Source organism: Pongo abelii, chromosome 9 (genome assembly GCF_028885655.2).
Source record: "Pongo abelii isolate AG06213 chromosome 9, NHGRI_mPonAbe1-v2.0_pri, whole genome shotgun sequence".
Taxonomy (NCBI): Eukaryota; Metazoa; Chordata; class Mammalia; order Primates; family Hominidae; genus Pongo; species Pongo abelii.
Window position 1 is genome coordinate 96,089,561 of NC_071994.2, and position 15,316 is coordinate 96,104,876.

At 33.0% G+C, this 15,316-nt stretch overlaps 1 protein-coding gene across 6 annotated transcripts in view; it reads right to left on the minus strand.

The window, feature by feature from the left end:
* The window catches only part of SLC36A4 (solute carrier family 36 member 4), a 344,024-nt gene that overhangs the window by 36,614 nt on the left and 292,094 nt on the right, over positions 1-15,316 (minus strand). For 5 of the 6 annotated variants that reach the window (XM_054524923.2, XM_054524922.2, XM_002822350.5 and 2 more), the window contains 5 exons: positions 5,963-6,086; positions 4,702-4,792; positions 3,090-3,178; positions 1,984-2,079; positions 1,098-1,182 (listed from right to left, as the gene is read on the minus strand). In XM_054524923.2, coding sequence (XP_054380898.1) covers positions 1,098-1,182; positions 1,984-2,079; positions 3,090-3,178; positions 4,702-4,792; positions 5,963-6,084 — 483 coding nt within the window. In that variant the 5' untranslated portion in view covers positions 6,085-6,086. Of the gene's footprint in view, positions 1-1,097; positions 1,183-1,983; positions 2,080-3,089; positions 3,179-4,701; positions 4,793-5,962; positions 6,087-15,316 lie in introns of those variants that run through there. The other variant, XM_009246946.4, reaches the window with a different exon arrangement.

The following is a 15,316-nucleotide window of genomic DNA, read 5'->3' on the forward strand; positions in this document are numbered from 1 at the left end:
TTAAGTGAATGGCTCAAATATAGCATGCAGGGATAGTCTCAATCAGGGGTTAAAAAACTATGGTCTGCAGACCACCTATTGCAAATAAAATTTTCCCTAAATACAGCCGTATCTATTTGTTTACATATTGTTGCCTATGGCTGAACTCAGTAGTTACAACAGAGACCATATGGCCTGCAAAGCAGAAAATACTTATTAACTGGCCCTCTATAGAAACAGTTTGCCAATTCTCAGTGAAATGAAGCATAGTCTATACTTAGAAAAGAGACTCAAATACACACAAATGCACAACAAACTACACATAGGTTCTTTAGAAAACATACTCACTTCATCATTTTGCATAAAAATATCTACAAGACAATCCTATATATTACTATGTAAAATGTTTACTGTACCATGGACATGTGGATAATTAATAAATGTTATTGATTAAAATAATGATTAAAGAAAAGCAGGGGATAATGTAGGAATAATGATACCAGTCATAAACGTGCTTTATAGTATTGTTTTGATGGAGGGAGTTTTTATTTCATTGCTTTCCATATTTGTCCAAATACACTGTCAATCTCTTCCAAGACTGCAAACCACTTCTTCTTAAAGCAAATCTTCATAATATGAGAACGTTTCTCAAAGAACTACAGAAAACTGTTCATTTTTGGACACAGTATCTTTTTACACAATGGCTATAATTACTGGATTTTAATAATGAATGCTCACTATTTTTACTTGATTTTTTAGGCTACTGGCTAAAGCCTTATACAGTTCTTTATAGAATGTCAATGTAAAGAATATGCTTCCAAAGCATCTATGTATATGCTTTTGAGATCTAAGTTTCAAGTAGCTAAGAATCAGTAAATTATGTCATATTCTGATCTGAAAAAACAAGCATTATCAGTATTATAGCAAAACAGTAAAATCAACAATTACAGCAGAAATCCAACTTGCAAGAAAAAAGACTAAAGGAAAATCTATAAAGGAAGATCATTTATGAAAGAAACACATTTTCAAATTCAACCATGGCTTCCACAGAAGAAATATGAAGCCATAACTAGGGCTTTAGAAGAAAATGATTTCACTAACTGGAGAAAAATACTCACTTGTTTCACATTTTCAGCTAAGAAGACAATATAAACACTACAGAATCCCAGCTGTGTTATCACCAGAAAAAAGTCAACCACACTCCTGAAAAAAGATATCCACAAATGAGTATCCATGAGAGCTACTGAAATGTCAATATATTTTATTTCTCTTTTCAAGAGTTTTAAAACATTTTATTATAGCATATATTCTCCTACTCAGCATATCAGGAACTCTGAGCAGTTCATACCAAATCTAACTTCCTGAAAAATGTCCAGAAAGGCCGCACTTAACTATAAACTACTCTACTAACACTGTTCTTTTAATTCCCATCTCATATGTCATCTGTACAACAGGTAGCACTTTGCTGACTGCTTATGCTTCCTTATTTTTCTAGTCCTGTATTCATCTGACTTTGATTAGCCAGAGCCACCAATAATAAAGTTACATTTAAGTAACAGGACAATAAAATAAGGTTATGCTAAAACATAGCTATACCTCAGATAAGCATACAAATACAACAACTTTATTTGAAATAATGAGACTGCAACATTTTTCTTGTTTTCCTTTATTTAAAAAATTAATGAACACGATTATGTCATCATTTGACCAGGTCATGCTTTATAAATATCATTTTACTTCATCTACCATAATGATCCTGTGAAATGGGTATTACTGTAAACTCATTTCATAGTGAGAAAAACAAACCACAATGATAAATAATTTGATCAAGGTCAGAAAGCTGAAAAATGGTCAAGTTGAGATTAGAACCCAAGTCTGTTTAAGGGTTACATAAGTTTATTCCCCAACTTTACCATATTTTTATTTATATATATTGTTAGGTTAAAATACTTAAAATTAATACAATTTTAACAATCATATATTAATAGCAGAGTATGTACTTACCGCCCCCATGCTGCTTGCTTCTGAAGACAACTCCAAGGACTCACTTCCATAGCAAAGCTCACAGTGTCACTATAACCTAATGTTGACTTTTTAAACCTGTAATTTAATGACATACATACAAAGGAAAAAAGAAAAATTTTAAGGTGGTCCATAAAACCACCTCTTCAAATAAACATAAAATAAATGGGAATTAATAAATGCAAGGCTATGAACTGACAAATGAGTTATCAAAATGTCAAGATCTGCATACTTCTAAAGCATGCCTCATAAAGTTTTAAATGTTTAAATCTGTCCTTTTTACCAGTATATTAATTTTATCTACTGCTAAAGTTTATGTAAGTGCAGAACTCATATAATTGATATTTGTAGTTTATTAATTTAAATATTTCAAATGCCTAAAACATCAACTACATTATTCATGTCTAAATTATTCCATTCTTAGAACAGCATTATTTAATAATACATCTGTGCAAGGCTGCACAATACATTTTCACATAAACTATCTCATTTAATCTTCCCATGAGGTAGGTATTATTTCTCCATTCTCTCTCTCTTTTTTTTTCCCAAGTATACATTGTTATATAAAGCTCATAAATGATTTGCCCAAAGTTTTAAGAGTATATAACAACAAAAAAGAGTCAAGACTTGATATTAGGCTACTAGAATACATACGGTCTACTGTCCAGTAGAAGTATTTCATGATACAAAAATACAGAAAAATAATATTGTGTTGTTGACTATCTACTAACCCATACATCAGCAGGGAGCACCAAAGGCATTATAATCAAAACAGAATTACTAACACATTGAAGACCATTATGCTATAGCTAAAAATCACACCACTGTCTCCATTACCTCTATGTATCTTTTCTAATTTTTTCCATTTATACTAAGAGAAACCATACTATTTCACTAATAAGGCTACCTTTTAAAAATAAATAGATTCTAACCGGATTTAAATTATGCTACCCTCTTCTATATTCATTACCTTAGATGTATCTATATAAGAGCTTAAAGGAAATACAAAGCATAGTAGAATATAAGACTATCTGATGCTCTAAATAAGATAGCTTGAAAATAAATAGGCTTAACAAATCCACATTTACCTCAGACATAGAAAGTGACTGCAACGTACCAATATGTGCATACAGTGAACAGAAATAATTCCTATAAATACAAGGCTGATTGGTCCAAGCTGTGGGGAAAAAAAATTTATAAGGTTTAAATATTTAACAGAAATTGAGTAATCTTATAAGCAATGAATCAATGGATTATTCACATGCAGTGAATAAATATTTGTTGAGCAAAATGATTAGTCACTGCATAAGGAAAAACTAATAAACTTGATGCAGAAGGAATTTCAAGTAATATTTAAGACAACCATGCTTAATTCCATCTTATCAACTTAGCTACTCAAACCTACGAATATGGAGTATAGATAACAAAGTAGGATAGAACACAAGATCATATTTAACATCAGATGGCAAGTCTACAACTATCAGTGACCCACCATTATAATTATATGCAACCATGCATCATTATCTAAATCCCTAAAAAGCACAATATAAACGGAGACCGTGAGCAATTTATTTCTTCTACAGACTGCTTCTTGGGTACTTACTATGTGTCAGAAACCATGCTTAGAAAATAATTATTTCAAAAAGTAGTAAATAAAATATTTTAAATATTTATTTACTAAAATTAAAGCAATGCTAGTAATTACCAAGATACAACCAAAATATTGCCAAAGTTTATTTTCATAATCAAAAGTTTTTATCATCTAAATTAGGGCAACAAAACAGTCAAATGCAGAGATAGTTAAAACTGTTTTTAGAAAGTGGTCTATTCAAAAAAGTTAAATATTATTTTATTACCTCATAAATGGGTTTCTCCCCTATCAAGGTTCTCTGTAATTACAATAATTACAATAACTGCCTCTAACAATGCTTTACATATTGGTTTTTAAAAGTTATTGTTATTACTTTTCTTTTTTTTTTTTTTTTTCTTGAGACAGAGTCTTGCTCTGTCACCCAGGCTGGAGTACAGTGGCGCGATCTCAGCTCAATGCAAACTCCACCTCCTGGGTTCACGCCATTCTCCTGCCTCAGCCTCCCGAGTAGCTGGGACTACAGGCATCTGCCATCACGCCCAGCTAATTTTTTGTATTTTTTAGTAGAGATGGGGTTTCACCGTGTTAGCCAGGATGGTCTCAATCTCCTGACCTCGTGATCCGCCCACCTCGGCCTCCCAGAGTGCTGGGATTACAGGCGTGGGCCACCGTACCTGGCCAACTTTTCTTAACTGTTATTTAAATTCTGAAAACTGTATATTTGACTCTAAAAAACTATACAGTGTCACATTACCAATAATCTGCTCTATAAATATATTTGTTGCTGTGATTACACTGCTAAATTCAATTCCTGAAAATCCAAAATAATAATAAGATATAACTATACCTGAAAAAATCAAAGACTGTTTTAGGTTTGTGGCTTTTTTTGGCTAAATATTACAAATAAGTAATGAAGTAGAAATGAATAAAGTAATTAGTATTTTTTGTTAAATATCATTATCACAGTTGACACAATTTTATCAGACAACATCTAAATGATCATCTAAACGTCACCTTACAAGGTTATATTTGACTAGGCCAGATATTAGGTTGCTATAAATGAGACTGATAACTGCATCTTAACTGGTAATTACAAAGATAAGTCTTACCACTATGCCTGCATTTTTTATTGCCAATGGAAGTCCTAAAAGGCCAGTTCCAATATTTCCTTTAAGAAGGTGCATAAGAGTTTGTACAAATCTGAAAAGTAAAAGTTGTAAGACTTAAATATTTTAGAACAAAATCTATTATAACATGATCATGGTTATAGTACTAGAAGGGAACTGAAAATTAATCTAGGCAAGGAACCAAATAACATTTCCATCCCACCACTGGGCCAGAAGTCATACTTGGTTCAAGTCCTATATTTGCTATTTAAAAGTGGAATAACAAGAGTTATTGTGGATATTAAATGAGATAGTTAAGTGAAATATCCGCCAAACAAGATACTAAAAAATTAAATTAAAAAAGACTAAAGGCATCCTCTTTACAGTGTGGTTTTGTACACAGTAAAGCAATAAATTTTTTTAAAAAAGTAATTTTCTCATAAGATATTTTGCTGCTATGATTTTCAAAACAATGTTGAGTATTTGGATGGTAACACAGCAATGTATTGACACTACCTATGTAACCATGATACTAAACACATTTGATCTATGATTGTCAACCTAAGAAGTTAATTTTTAAAAAATACAAGTTTTAAAACTATATGCATCAACAGGTAAGATAAACACGAATTAATTTTTAGATACTATGAATTCTGTAAGGGATTTGACCTAAGAGTAGTTTCCAGAGGCATCTGAAGGAAGTATCTTCATCAGGAAGAAATAAGTTGAAACAAAAATGAAGAGGAAAATGTTTAAACTTATGAAACAAAAGTGTTTACCTAAATACTTTTTCAGTTTATATTCTTCTTTTCTGATCAATTGCATATTACTTTGCTGAACCATTAAACTATTATTAGAATGAGAAGTTACTCAAATCTACTAATGATGACAAAATGTCAAAAAAGGTTTTAAAAAGTTACAATGCTTTCCTACCTCCATGACTTTGTTTCAGTATAAAGAAGCATGTACTACCTCCTGATAATTTCAGACATCGCTTCTCTTAACATTCCTGTTCCACTTAATCAGATCTCCCTTCTTTCAAGATCCCTAGCATTTGTTATGCATCATCACTGCAGTAATTCCTATACACTGCTCTGTGATTTAAATGCATTTCTTTCCCAAATAGACTATAAACTCATTGAAGGTGGAGACTATGCCTTATATTTGTGTCTTGTAATGTAATAGAATGTCTTGCCTGTAGAAGAAGATTACAAAATACATACTGAATTAAAAGAAAAGGAGACTTATAAACCATAACACTTACGAAATGCCCTCTTGTTCATCAAGTTGGTAATGCTTCTGAACAGGCAGAAGCTCTTGCTCATGTTCTTCATCTGATGTCCCATCAAAATTCTGCTCATTTATCAAGGGCCTCATTACATCCATATCTTTAAAAAAGAAAAACAAAGTACTTCACTATTGCTTAAAAAAGTTGGAAAAAGCTGGTATAAATGAATTTTAAAATATTAGGAAACACCATTTGTACTCATCTTTACTATTTCCATCCTAAGTTAGTTCATACTAATACCCTGAGTTTTAGTACATTTAAAAAGAAACAACTAAATTTATTTGCTGGATATTCTGTTCGGAATATGCAGTGCAAGGTGAAAGCTTAAGTATTCAATGCAAAACTTTTTCTGCTTTATCCACAAGAGGTTTATAGTAAATGATCATAGAATTACACCATGAGAAATGTAAAGAAATGATCAAATATATTTTCATCTCTGCTTAGCTTCAAATCATACTGTACAGGTAAATAGTAATCATGTTTTTAAACACTTGATGAAAATTACAAAGTGATTCCAATATTTAAAATTTCAGTATCAAAATTTGCCCTTTACCACTTTATCAGTGTGTATTTCCTGAGAACAAGGATATTCTCTTAAATATTCATATTATCAAATTCAGGTTAACATTGATGCAATACTCTATTTAATCTACATTCCATATTCCACTTTCATCAGTTATAACAATAAATTCCTCTTAGCAATTTTTTCCTCCATCCAGGATTATATATTGCATTTAATTGAGTTGTTCTAGTGGTTTCTTTGCCATTATATTTTTTAAGATGCCTTTAATCATCTTTTTTTCTTACTTAATTTTTTACTATCTTGTTTGACTGTTTTAAGTGGTACTCTCTGACTTCTATTACCTATATAACAATTAATAATTTAATTCTAGTTTTTCCTGTCTCTGTTCCTTATTTTCTCATGTTTAGTTGTGTTCTTTCTACTTTGACAATACATATGATGTTTTTCATACTGTCCTTCAAATTATGTCTCTACTCATTTCTTAGACCTGTATCTACAATCAATATCAATATTCACTATCAGTTCTCTGCCAAAGTTTCCTCAATCATCCCTTGGCTGGAAAAAGTTCATCTTCTTAAAAGGTATGCATCAGAATGGCCTGCAGGGCTTGCTAAAACACACAATAATGGACTCCATCCCAAAGTTTCTCACTCAGTAAGTCCGGGGTAGGCCTGAAAATATGCATTTCTAACAAGTTCCCCAGTGCTGCTGATGTTGCTGGTCTGGGGACCACACTTTGAGGACCACTGCTCTAATGATTCCTCAGGACGGTCTCATGGGCACAGTATTCCCTGAGTTTTTACATGTTTCAAACTGTTTTTCTTTATAGCCTGGATACTTGAAGAACAACTAGATATAAAATCCTTGGTTCACACTTTCATTCCTTGAGTTTCTTGAAAATGCTGTTCCACTTTTGCCTTGCTTTTATATGCTACTTTTGAGAAGTCTGATGGCAGACTAATTTTATCTGCCATTAAGTAACTTGTTCTTTTTCCTAGAGTTCCTGAAGGTATTTTCTTTGTCTTTAAAGTCTAGTAACTTTACTACATGTCTTGGGGTTGATCATGCTAAGTCAGTTTTCCCAGGAACACAGTGGGCCCCTTTTGATATGTTGATTTAAGTTTTTTCTTATTTCTACTATAAAGTTTTCTTGGATAATAGCTTTAAATATGTATTTGGTTCAAATACTTCTTCTTTAGATATTTCAATTACATGCATGTTGGGTCTTCTTTGCCTGTCTTACATTCAACCACTTTGTATCTCTGACCCTTCTGATGTCTGTCTTTACCTCATTCTCATTCATATCTATCTTAAGTGACACATTAAATTTTCATTTCAATACATTCTCCCTTACATCTTGTAATTTATTTCTTATTTGTGATTTTTCCTATTTCTAAGCATTTCATACACAGGAATCCTAGTTCAAGAGTGTTCCCTCTGTCACTATAGTGAAGTTCAGTTTATTTCATAGACAATGTTGAGCTGTTAGGGGTGAGCAAAAGCAGCTGGCATGTCTTCTAGTTCTCTTTCATTTCTGCAGGACCATCAGTTTTCCCCATTACTTTGTTCTTTCCCTCCCTTGCCATCTGAGGGGCATCTCCACTGCTCTATTTATCTCCCATCTCCAGAAGCAATGTTTTGTCAAGGCTGCCCCCTTCAGTCCTGCTCAAATTCACATTCCTGTACTCAGTGCTATGAATTACTAACTTCTAGACCTAACCTCTGTTTAGACGTTTAACAGTTTAAATTAGACTCTCTTTTTCTGAAGGAGATTTTCATAGTGCTTGATCCAGTTTCCTGCTCCCTGCTCTTCTTTTCCAACGAAATACTAAAGACTCCCCTCCCCCACTCTCCATGCTTGTAGCAGCAACAGAAATTTTCTGTTTTTATACTTATAGATAATTTGAGGTTCATGGTATCCTTGATCTCCTAGCAATGCTAAAGAGTAATTTCATGAATGGTTTACTTGTGCTTCAAGTTGAATTCACAGGTTTTAGGGGAGGATGTGTTGAGAGATTAGGATTTTAGCAGCCTCCATTAGCCCAGTGCCAACTGGAATTCAGCGTATTCATTCTTCATAAGAGTAAAGTGATGCCTTAAGATACTGGAAGATGCTTGAAAACAGTCTATAAAATTATTTACATATTCTTCTTCTAATAACATAACTACTATGTGTAGAGTAAAATTCACAGAATTATCAGTTCCAAATTCCTGAAGTCAAAAATGATGAGGATTTTCTACAATTCAAAGTTCCCAACTTTTCTTTTGGCTGGTTTTTCTAACCCTTTAATCTTTAGGACATTCTCCATACATTGTTTTGTAGGATTTCCTTGTTTCTTGTTTTCCAGTTTCAAAGGTGGCACAGTCTAGAACTATACACAGTAAAAATTGTTTCCCCAGTATTAGGTCTACTGGGATATCTACTATCTCACATTTACTCTAGAAATTTATTAATTATGTTCACCTTCTGTTTGGATAAACCCTATATCCTTTTCTGTTATACTCTATACAAAATAAATTGGTACTCTTGTAAAACTATCACATTAGTTTCCTAGGGCTCTCATAATCAAGTACTACAAGAGAATTTATTGCCTCGAAGTTCTAGAGGCTATTAGTCTGAAAAAGTGTTGGGAGGGTTGGTTCCTTCTAAAGGCTGGGAGGGAAAGCTCTGTTCCAGGCAGGCCTCTCTCCTTGGTTTATGGACAGTCATCTTCAAGTTCACATGACATTCTCTCTGTAATCATGTCTGTGTTTAAATTTCCCCTTTTTATAAGGACACCAGTCATATTGGATTAGGGACCCTCCCTACTCCAGCACAGCCTCATCTTTTTTTTTTTTTAGACAGAGTTTTGCTCTTGTTGACCAGGCTGGAGTACAATGGCACGATCTTGGCTCACTGCAACCTCCGCCCCCCTCAAGTTCAAGCAATTCTCCTGCCTCAGCCTCCAGAGTAGCTGGGATAACAGGCGTGCACCACCATGCCCAGCCAATTTCTGTATTTTTAGTAGAGACAGGGTTTCACCATGTTGGTCATGCTGGTCTCGAACTCCTAACCTCAGGTGATCCATCTGCCTCAGCCTCCCAAAGTGCTGGGATTACAGGCATCAGCCACTGCTCCTGGCCATGGTCTCATCTTAACTAATTACAGCTACAATGACCCTATTTCTAAATAAGGTCACATCCTGAGGTATGCAAGGCTATGACAACGTATAAATTGAGGGGTGGGGGGATTATTTAATCCATAACAACCATCATCATTAGTTGTATGAACTTCAGTTTCAACCACCAATATGTTAATATTTTTATTCCTAAATGTACTCCACTGCCCTTGCTGACTAGAGTTCATTTGCTTTTATTCATTTCGCTTATCCAAATTATCAGTTATTTGACCTTCCTGATTTCTTTCTGTCAGGGAGTGTGCAGTATGTTCTGTGCTGTACTAAGCACACTATCTGTCCTCAATAAAGATAGTTATCACTACCAATATTTCAAAAACTGAACAATCTGTTATTTAAAGCACACTGCCCAAGAGATCACAGCAGTAAGGAAAGTATGGAAAATGGTAAGTTTTTTCATATCTTTAACAACAATATGAACTCTAAATAAGTTTATTTGTAATGGCATTATTGAAGAGTTTATTTTTAATATCATTTTTAAATAAACCTGGAAATCTAGAATTGTTAAAATTACCTATAAATACTAGTTTTGTAATTCACAGAATTAAGTTTTTAAAAATAGTATTACAATGTTCAGAATCCTAAGTAAAAATTAGTTGGGACCTCCGTCACTCTGAACAAACTCACATTGTTTAGCAGCTATCATATTTATTTAACTTTGTTCAACAGTGTGATCCCTGTTATTACACTTTTCCTTACTTCTTAAAGTCATTAATTTTCAATGTTATATTGTCTAGAAAATATTAAACATGACTTACTGTGAAAAAATAGCTTTTCATATATATATTTGCTTTAAATTCATCTCATCCTTCACGTTTAAAACCTTAACAAAAATTTAATTATTCCTGGGTACAAAAAACACAGATAGGTAGGAGGAATAAGATCTAATGTTCTGTAGCACAATACGGCAACTGTAGTTAACAATAATTTGTTATGTATTTCGAAATAACTAGAGAAATGGATTTGAAATGTTCCCAACACACACAAAAAAAGGATAAATATTTGAGATAATGGATATCCCAATTATCCTGATTTGATCATTACATATGGTATGCTTATATCAAAATATCTTATATACTCCACAAATACGTACAATTATGGGCCCACAAAAAATTTTTTTATTGAATTATTCCAGGAAACTCCTCTAACTCTCTTATAATGAGATTAAAGTAAGTTAATTTTTTGAAGTTTAAATAATTTGAGATAAAAATACTTCTTAATAGTGTTAGGAATTTAAGAAGTACATATTTATTTACTATTTTGATTCTACCATTAAAGAACCATGCAATATGATGTTATTAGCTAAGTTCTAACTATGCACTTAAATACATTTTTCTTTTTTTTTTTTTGAGACAGAGTCTCATTCTGTCACCCAGGCTGGAGTGCAATGGCGTGGTCTTGGCTCACTGCAACCTCCGCCTCCCAGTAAATACATTTTTCTAACTGCATCTGAAAAATCTCTAAGACTTTCCCTCCAGTTTTAGTCTACATAGAGAGGTAAAACTACATACTAAAAAATGTGTATCTGTTAAACTAAGTAAACTAAGAAAAGGTAAAGCAATCAGGTTTTAAGACTGAGCATATCAACTTGAATGATATAAAACAGCTCTTGAATCTAAACAGTAAATTGAAAGACACCTAACTAGAAATATCTAGGAAATACTTAGAATCCAAGAAGTTGCAACTTTAAATGGTAAGAGCCTATATATACCTAGATCTCTGAACATTAGATTAATAAATAGAGTCAACTAGTCATTTATAACTTTTAGAAGCTCCAGGTAATACTATATATAACATGCTAAATTGTATTTTTGTTTCCAATTTAGGTATACACTATAAAAAATTCAATAATATGATTTCCTTACACTTAACTCTAATTTTTTAGGAGAGCTTTTAGCCCTGGCATTGGTCACAAGGCTGAGTGGGGCATTCCAGGCTTGAATACAATTGCGTGCTTGAGAAACTTTAGGTTGGTTTAATGTCACTGAAACTGAAGGTAAATGTATATGGCAGAAGATTAATCTGGAAAGCTTGATAAGTTTTCTAATCAGTGTTGTCGAGAATTACATCCCTTTCCTATGGAAGGTTTCTGGCTCAGATTCAAGAAAGACAGCACCCATCACTACCACCATATCCTCCCCTTGGTTATTTCACACTGTGATGTCAGATGAAAAGCAGTGAGGTATGCAGTAAAGAATTAGCATTCATACTCTCTCTGGGAACTGCCTGTGGAATTCCCTGAAAGACATATATATGAAAGTGGTTACCAGGAGTTGTTTTTCCTGGCACAATAGACTCCCATGGCTTACCTTTTAGTTTGCTAGTGAAAAGGATGTCAAAGACTATGATGGCTTTTATGCACAACAGCATTATAGGCGAACACATTATGGAAGCTGATGCAAAGAGGAATAAGCCCTTCTCACAAAATTTACTGGTTTCTGGCCCTTCTCAAAAACCCCTATTAATAGAATGTCATCCTCACTAATATCCACTAACAATAGTCCCTCAACACAAAAGCTCTCTGCCTCATAACTGAATGTATTCAATTAAATAGGTTACAGTGGTTTCCTATTCAATTTCACAAATAGTAATGAGGCCCTAACATATGTTAAACACCATTAGATGCTGAGAATAATTACTAAAACTCAAAAAAAAAATCCTGCCTTCATGGAGCTCAAATTCTAGTGAAGGAAAGAGACAATAAGATAATAAGTAAAACAGAGATAAGTTGGATAGTGTTAAGTGCTAAGGAGAAACACAAGGATTGAGACAGAGAGCCTCTAACTTTGGAGAGACAGCCAAAGGAGGCCTCACTGAGAAAGTGGCATTTCAAAGAAGTTCTGAAGAAGGAGCAGGAGTGAGCAGCGTGGATATCCTGTGGGAGGGAGAGTAATCTAGGCAGCAGGAACACAGGCAAAGGCCCTCAGGATGGGAGTCTGTTGTGCTTAAGGAACAAGGAGGGCAGGGTAGCCAGAGAGGAATGAGTGCAGGGGAGGAGTAGGGGACGAGATCAGATCAGAGGTGACAGAAGGCAGACTGCACACCATTCTACGTACACCATTCTACATGACATGAAAAGCCACTAGAGCAGTGCCTTCCAGTAGGAATGCAATGTAATATAAATGTAAATTTACATTACACAAATATAAATTTTTCTAGTAACTTTTTTACAAAGAAAAAAGGAACAAGTGAAATTAATTTTAATATTTTATTTAACTTGATTATCTAAAATATCATTTCAACATGTAATCAACAGTAAAAAATTAAGATATTTTAGATTCTATTCTTCATACTAAGTCTTTGAAATGCAGCATGTACTTTACACTTACAGCATATTTCAGTTTGAACACACCACATTTCAAGTGCTCAATAACCATATAACTAATGGCTATTGTACCGAACAGCACAGCACTAGAGAGTTTTGGGCCTTGGAGTGATATCATCTGATTTACATTTTAACCAGATTCCTCTGGGCCTATTTTCTCATATGTACAATGAAAATAATAACTTCTATTACATAGGAGTTTTGTGATGTCATCACAAATGATAATGTATATGAAGTTATTATATACATTACATATATGTTACATAGATAGAATATGAAGAATGAAAATTGTACACGAAGCATACAGCCTAGACCCTGGCACATAAATAAGTAATCAATAAACACTTTTTTTGTCTTCCTCCATATATTAGAAGCATATTAAGCTGTATAGGATTTTTAAATGCCAATCTTTGACAAAAATTCGAAATAATTTGATAGTAATTAATACTTCTGAGCATTTATGACCTATAAATTGTGCTGTAAGATTGAGTATGCAAAGATGGGCAAAACATGTTATATCTGCCAGAAGGAAATAGAGATTAGTGAGAGAGATAAACACTTAACAACTCAACATAGTAAACAGAGTTAAGAATATATGAAATAAAACTGACACCCCAAAGGAATTAAAGATTATAGAACCCAATTTACATTACACATAATGTCTATTATTTTCGCCCAATGTTTTGCTGTAATTTTTGGCTAAGTACTAAATTGGGCAGCTCTGGAAAATGCTGTGATTATTATTGTAAAAATTAATGATGCCTTATAAACTAAAACACTATTAAGGAATAGGGTGTGCTACCTATTTATGAGTGGAGAAATTATATATAAATAAGAAACACTAGCTTGATTCAATATTATACAACATTTATTATACACCATATATCTGATGTTAGGTGTATTACATAGTACACCATAGGGATACATTAATGGTGCATACAAATGGAACATTCTTAAATTAGGCAGCGCTTGTATGCTCTCTTATTTGCCAAGAAAATTGTTTGAATCTCAATTTTCAAGCCTAAAACCAATATAAATTTCAAGTTGTAGACAGAATGTTCTAAAATCACATTAATTTAGCAATATCCTATGTATTAAAGTCTTAAAAATGTTTATGTCTTTCACCTAGTAATTCTACTTCTGGCAAGCTAGTGTATGCAGAAGAGGATTTTGCACAAGAATGTTCATTAAAACATTACTGATGTTGAAAATTGGGAAACAACCTAAACGTACGGCAATCAGGAAATTACTAAATTAACTAAGGCACAGTCACTTTATGAAGTATTTCACTGACATTAAATTATGGTTGTGAGGTCTGAGTAAAACAGGGAAAAGTGTATCATATGCTGAGTGGGAAAAAGCTGAATATCTGCAATATGATTACAATCATGTTTTTAAAAATTAAGTAGAAATAGGGAGAAGTAAATATATCAAAATGTGAACAAATTTACCAGAATATAGATGGACAATTGGATCATTAGTGTGCTTTTCCTTCTCTGGAAAATGCAAAAAAAAAAAAAACAAAACAAAAAAGTAGTTGTAGCAAACTTGCATTACTTTTATAATAAAATTTAAAAATCACTTGTATTTTGGCAATAGAAAAACTAAAAGAAAGTAGAAATAGTTTCATTTTTTTAAAATAACATAATATTGTCACCTGAATCTATAAAGTACTCTCTAGATATAAAATAAGAACCATTACTATTTTGTTCATTTCTGAGGTGGAAGAAATATACACAGCAAGAAACTTTCCAGAGGTCCCTTATGGGATATGAAATACAGTGCAGACCTTAAGCTATTTACATACCTTATGAGAACCTGTATCTTAACATCTCTACCCGTGCTTTCTACATAAATACCCATTTCTGGAAATTCTTTTTTTAAATTAAATAACACTTGGTCATTGTAGAAAATCAGAAAATATATAAACAACTTTTTTGAAATTAAAAATTACTTTATTACCCACAAATTACTACTGTTAACATTTTAGAGTACATGTTCACAGGCACACACACATACACACAAACAACTCTCATTATGTTCTCATTCTGTCTCCTAGCTTTAAATACTATCTATATGCTGATAACATCCAAATTTATATTTCCAGACCAGACCTTTCACTAATGCTAGACATAAAATCCAATTGCCTACTTGACATGTGCACTTTGGTATCTAATGGACATCTCAAACTTAACATGCCCCAAACTGAACTGGTCTTCACCAGCAAGCCCTGCTATTCCTGCAACTTTACCCATTTGTATTAGTTATCTATTGCTGTATAACAATTTACGGCTATTGTCAGGAGC